The following is a 6,580-nucleotide window of genomic DNA, read 5'->3' as shown; positions in this document are numbered from 1 at the left end:
AATGTATAGTGTCTCAAGAGCTGTATTCAACATGTCCGTTATGTTGCAAGTATGCTGAGTAAAGCATCTTTTCTCACAATGTCTGAGAAATCATTTGACCCTGTCACCTGGATTGGTTTAGCATTTACTGTAGAACTTACAGTACTCATCATACAGTGCAGGTGAGGAGCACCTGATTTCAAGCTGCATTTTTAGATATAGAGAATTCTGAATATTAATTATTAAAATGTACAGGAGTGTATGTAGTACCACTAGAATTATACTGTCTAGTGTATGTGCAATATGCGATTGAATTCACCATTCAAAAGTGAAAAGTTCAGGAAAGGTTGATAGTATTGCTTGTCTCAGACTTTACTTCAGAACATAATAACACTAGAATGTTAACAAATGGGAGGAGTCTATTGTAATTGATGATTAGCCTCCAGAAATACAGTTTATTTTTTAAATGTGAGTATGCATAATGTAATTTCATTGTATTCAACGTATGAAAATGCACAACGCACAATGCTTACTATGTCTAATCGATGAGCTTCTGTAAAACTACGTCTGTGTGCTAAACTGCACATACAATTGCACTTGTAGCCTCTTCCCTATAAAAAACAGTTAACTTTGCTTCAACAATAAACTGCATCTGGATATTGCTGTCAGTGTGCAATGCAGTTATACTAGCCCCGAGTATGAATCTGAAAACCCAGTTTTTACATAAATTGCTCTTCAGTGGGAACTTCATAAGATACTAAATCACACCTTATCCTGGAGAGTTACAATCCAGTGGCCTTAATACTGTAGGTCACCCTTGAATCATTAATTTGTAAGGAGTGGGAATACGTGAGTTTGGATCAATTTAGTAAAGTCAGGAATAGCTGATTGTGGTTCTTGGGAGCTACAGGGCATTTTTCACTTCAGTTGTTTTCTCAGCTTCATAATTGAACACATCACCTGCTTAAGTGTTCAAAATGAAAATGTTCTCAGTGTTACGAAACTGATGAGTCAAGGGTGACCTATAAAATCTGCTGGACTGTGGCTCTGGAGGGTGTGAATTAACCCCCCTAAATGTAACAATAAACAAAATGTGTAAACTCATTAAATGTGTAAAAGAGCAAGTTTCCTGCACAAGGACATTATATTATAGCTAATTGATATGGAAAGTGGAGTTCACATACAGACATCAATAGAACATGCTTTTCTAAAAATCAATTATGCCTTGCTTCAAAACATTAGGAAGAGGCTTAATCTATTTATAACATTTAAGTCTATCTTAAACTAATGTCTGTGCACTTCATGACATTTATTGGTAAAAAAATAAGAAGAAGAGGCAACATGCTTATTTGGCCTTCTTATTTCTTGATACGGTACTAATGTTCATCGTCTCTATAGGTTCTGATTTAATTCAGAGGAGTTCTCTTTGTTCTATATGTAAATTTAATCAGTGGTGAATGGGTCACAAGGACAATTGTAGGATCAGAATGCGTGAAAAAGGTGACATGGTGCAAACACCAAGATCACTCTCCACTCTACGTGATCAGAAAACATATCTGCTGAGCAGCTCCTAAACAATCCAGAAGTCGACACCTGAAATGTGCTGCTTCATCAACTCGGCCTTGTGTAGCATTGACTATTTCTTGAAGTGCAAGAATGATATAACATTCACACACGACTCCACGCACCTAACGTGATCAGCGACAAAACAAAATGCCACCAGGAAAACCATGGAAGCAGCTTGAAGTGGTTTCAATCGGGATTCAGATTTTCGTTTTTTTCTGTTTAAAAAGAGTTTGTTATGTGCTTCTCATCCGTCAGCACTCGCGTGTGCTCTGACTACATCAGCTAACTTCAACGCATTCACAACCGCGAGCAGGGAAGGGAAATAAAACACAAGTTGCTTTTTTTTTGTTTTGTTTATTCTTTATTATGAAGTGCGACAAAATGCCTGGTGTCATTGTGCTTACATCATTCAAATACTGGCTCAAAAATTCCCAGGGAAAAAAATATCCAGAAATAACATAATTCGATTCTTTACAGTTGTAAAAATCTTAAGTTCCAAAGGAGTATTTACAAGGCTTGCAATAAACAGTTTATTCCTTTTTCATAGTACAAAAAAAGAGGTCTAGCTAATACAAGTTCCTTCTACCTGAATCTATAAGTTGTTTGTGCTACTTATCGTTTTTAAGTCGGAAATGTCTAAAATGAAGTGCTTTAAGGACAAATCTGAGGGACTTCCACGTGGCTAAAAACAAGGCATCTTTTACTCTCCAACAAGTTAAGTCAGAATACAGTGCAAATAGTCTTAAGTCAGGCTTGTAAGGACATGGCCTTTCACCACTGCTTGTCCCCACTAAGTGAAATGACAATGGGGTGCCAGTATTTTTGCCTCAGTGGGCGTTCCGCAGATTTGGAGAAATGTTCTGAACTGCTTGGAGCTGATCTTTCAGCACCTCAAGCCTATGTCCTAATACTACGTTAAATTAGAGGCAGGCAGTGCATAACCATATACGAAAGGAAGATTTATTTTATTTATTTTTTTATTTTTCAGTTAACCTTTTATCCTCTAACACTACATTGGCATTTTCCCTGATATTGGTTTTCGGTATGACTAATAAGAATACTGGATTAAACCATACCTGATTTTTTAAAAAAAACTGTTATACTGTTTCTTTATTTTTAAAAATACCATGCATTACGTCATTATTGCTCTATAGTTCATGATGAGTCTCCCAAGTAATATTGCCCTCGGATACTATCTAGGTTTTGGCAAAATCAAAAGCTTCGTAAATTGGCATAGATTTAATCTTTTTTTTTTTGCATGCAATTACTTCAAAAAGATAGCAACATAAAGATTAAAAAAATATTATTCAGAAAGTGGCAAATGCTTTGGCATATTAAAGAACAGGGGCTGGCAAAATAATAAATTATAAAGTGCAAATTAAGACTTTAGAAGGTTAAAAAGAACCATTACAAACACAAAATAAATAAAAAATAATAATTAATTAAATAAATAAATAGTTTACCTCAGAGGTGATCACTTTTGTGGTCACTGGCAGCAGTAAATTTTTATCCAATCACAAGCAGGTTTGACCTTTTTGACAGCTATCGACATTTTTAATGTCTTCGGAGTTCCAGCAAACCATAGATTGGGCTTTATCGTTCTGTTTTTTTTTTCTTTAAAATGAAGGAGGAAAACGATAGTCTTTCTAAAGCACATGCGAAAAATCCATTTTTTTTCTCTTCATTCCATCACTGAAGAACACTGAGAAAAGTGTGCTATTGTCAAGTTCCAAGAAGGAAATGGAGAACGAACGGGGAAAAAAAAACAAAACAAAAGGAACTGGTTTTGAGTTTCTGGCGTGTTCTCTCGATACGGAAGTCATGCTTCAAGCGGACTCAAAGGCGAGAACGCGCCTTTAAAACACGCGGACTCGTAGTGCTTATTCAGGTAGGACTTCAGGGCAAAGGTCTTGTTGCATCTTTTGCATTTGAAGTGCTTGAAAGCGGAGTGAGTCTGCATATGGGCGCGGAGATTGGAACGATCCGCAAAGGCCTTTCCGCAGTGGGCACAACCGAAGGGCTTCTCGCCAGTGTGCGACCTCATGTGTCCCTGCAGAAGCCAAGGTCTGCTGAAGGCTTTGCCACAGATGTCACATTTGTGCTTGAGGTCATGGGTCAGCAAATGCATTGCCATAGCTGGCATGGATACATAGACCTTCCCGCAGGTTGGGCATTTCTTGGCCATCTTGCTATCCAGGCTCCGGTGGGTTTGCTTGTGCCTGCTCAGGTTGGAAGACGTGGCGTAGGTTTTCCCACACTCGTTGCAAGTGTGGCGCTGTATGGTCCTGGGACTGCTTATGACTTTCCGTCTCGACCTGCCGTCCGTGATGAAGAAGGCATCGACAGTGTAACCTTCACTCACAGCATTGTCTCCGTTGATGTAACCAGATGTGATCTCCGACTGGGGGCTGTCTGGCTGGTCTGAATCTGGCGCGCCGTAATCACCGTGTATACCATCATAGATGGGATCAGGAGAGGGTACTTTAATGGTACTGTCGCTTTCGCCATCATACACAGATGGGGTGATGTAGTCGCTAATGTAGCCTAACGTTGAAAAGAACAAGATCTTTATTCAATTATTTATATGCACATAGGGATTAGGGTGAGAACTCTCAGGTTAATAGATGCAACAAGCTATTTCTGGCACTTTTCCACTTAATTTCGCAGCTACAGTACTTCAGAGCCTCTCAGTATCTCAGCTATTTACAGTACAGTCTAAGAAAATGAATGTACCTGACTACCTGTGAAGCTTCTCTTTTCTGCATTGATCTCATTAATCAATATCACTCAATTTTAATAAGCATGGTAACCCATTTTCAACACAAAATACATGATAAATGAGATTGCCAACAGTGGAGCCACAAAGTATTCAAGTCACAAATCCTGTTCAAATGTTTTTTTTTGCCAGAAGTCATGGTAGCAAATGGTAACGAATTAAAGATTCTACGAAGGTACAGTACCAACAAACTTAGTTATGCAATTGTAGTAATTGTATGCCGAGTCTTTATTATGAGGAAGGCAAGTAATAATTGGAAATGTGAACAAACTGTTTAACACAGTACTGTAATTGTTTTATTTTGCTGTTTAAGCTTCGGCATTCTCGGACAAATAATGTAAAAACAAAGGACAGGTCATATTGTCAAAGCAAAAAGTACACTGTTAAACGATGCAGTTATAGGCTACAAAGAAATTTCGATTTTGTCAAGACAGTGACACAACACTGTTTTTCTTTGTTTTTCACGTATTTTTGTATTTCAAATGGGTCGAATATACAGAAAGCTGCCACAAGAAATTTGCAGAGTCAACAGATATGTGGCTCGATTGAACACAACAAGACCGTGGGTCGCTGAAGCTTGATGCTGACAATACTTCTCATTTTAGAAAAACCTTAAAAAGATCAACATAAACAAAGACGTGCGAAACATGCAGAACGCACACGTGCAACTTTTGCATGCTGTGAAGAACAAAGGTTAAAAAATGCGGCTGTTGCACAAAATAAGTAGTACTGGAACAATGCACTCGGTCGATTTACCTTTTTCGTGAAGCCGCACGCTAAGATCTGTCCTGGATGTGCCATAAGAGCTTTCGAGATCAGAAGATGAAAAATCGTCGAGCTTGACCTTTTTAACCAGGAAGGACCTTGGCATGGTTTTAAATACTGCACAAAAAAAAAATACTCGTTCTGTACCGAATGTCTCTCTTTTAGCAACGGTGAATGCAGACTAGTTCACAGCGGTTTGGCCTGGCTGTGCAGAAATTCAAATACCAGCACAAGGGGAAACGCAGTCCTCGCTACAAGCCTATGTTCTGCAATACCTCTTCTCGCTGTGAAGAATGCAACTTCAGCACTGGATAGCTCCCTTTTGTGACACGCGCGTGTAATTCAGCACCGGATAGCTTCCCGCATTACAGATCCCCTTGTTGCTGTTTCGTGCTGCCTCTGCGATACTACTGTACATCTAAAAATATATAGATTTTTTTTATTTCGCGTTGAAACTGGAAACCTTCCAGTTTTTGTTTTTTTGGCACGTTTCACCTTCAATGTGTTGTACTGCGGAAGATCGCTGTTCCCTTGATTGCGAGAAACAAACAGAACAAAAAAATAATATAAAAAAAAATCTCCCTAGAACGTAATAGCTAGACAGCTCCCAGTCTCTCTTGCAACCTCTCTGTTTCAAGGTCTTGAATTTCTGAAGTCTGTTGATCAGCTGTTGGGATTTATAGGGCCGCGATCAGGTGGTAGATGGAAATGGTAGTGCTTAATTTAATCCATCAAAAAATCTCCCGGGAACAACATGGGGCTAGAATGATTTATTGATGCTGTTCCTCATCTCCCCTTTCTCTTATTTTGCTAAATAAACCGCCATCTTCTACTAAAATAATTTAAAATATCATAATAATAAAAATTATAATAACAATGGACATTTCTGAAAGAGAGAAAAGAAGCTTTAATAACAGTGAGTTTTAACTCAAACATTGTGCATGACACTGGTTGCGAAGTTATTTTTTCTTTAGTTTCATGTACATGTAGGCTCATAACTCCTGATGATTAAATCTGAAACAACCAAAGGTTCCTATTCGATCAGAGAATCGGTAATGTACCGGTTAACATTTTTTTTAATAAAAACGAGCTGATCTCGGTAATCCCACACCTGTAATTGTAAATGAAGCCTCTTATGGATATTTGTAAATATATTTTTATCAGCAATCTATCTGCGTCCAACCCCAGAAAATTTGTTTTGAAAACCGTGCTATTGACATTTGCCTAAAGGAAACCAAAGAGAAGCAGAGCTTTTATTATAAAAAAGAGATGCGGCTGTATTCAACTTTTATATAACTATCCCTCCCTCTCCATTGTTTCAATGCAGAAAAATACCACCAACCACTAAACCAAGGATTGGATGTGGCCTAAAGTTTGCAGGTCACCCATCTACATCACACCCTGTAAACCAATGGTGTTCAAGTTATGCAAATGAGCGGAGCTAGGTACCAGAAGGTCTTTTTCCTCAATGATTCCTTTAGGAGCCATATGTCC

General features: G+C 38.3%; 1 protein-coding gene across 1 annotated transcript; it reads right to left on the bottom strand.

Annotated features, from left to right (window-relative positions):
• Positions 1-1,883: 1,883 nt before the first annotated feature.
• Positions 1,884-5,794, bottom strand: LOC148651471 (transcriptional repressor scratch 1-like). The gene is made up of 2 exons (XM_088601781.1): positions 5,078-5,794; positions 1,884-4,089 (listed from the first exon to the last, which is right to left on the bottom strand). Exons 1-2 carry the CDS (start codon positions 5,190-5,192, stop codon positions 3,365-3,367), a joined length of 840 nt encoding a protein of 279 aa, XP_088457907.1. The 5' UTR covers positions 5,193-5,794; the 3' UTR covers positions 1,884-3,364.
• Positions 5,795-6,580: the final 786 nt, after the last annotated feature.

Source organism: Lepisosteus platostomus, chromosome 12 (assembly GCF_059453375.1).
Source record: "Lepisosteus platostomus isolate fLepPlt1 chromosome 12, fLepPlt1.hap1, whole genome shotgun sequence".
NCBI classification, from domain to species: Eukaryota; Metazoa; Chordata; class Actinopteri; order Semionotiformes; family Lepisosteidae; genus Lepisosteus; species Lepisosteus platostomus.
The sequence above is the reverse complement of the archived record's forward strand: the minus strand, read 5'-3'. Positions and strand labels throughout refer to the sequence as shown.

Bases quoted from the DNA above. Each gene is read 5' to 3' on its own strand.
- LOC148651471 (XM_088601781.1), bottom strand. From the start codon at position 5,192: ATGCCAAGGTCCTTCCTGGTTAAAAAGGTCAAGCTCGACGATTTTTCA. The intron at 4,090-5,077 runs GTAAATCGACCG...TTTCAACGTTAG, and splicing joins CGTGCGGCTTCACGAAAAAG to GCTACATTAGCGACTACATC.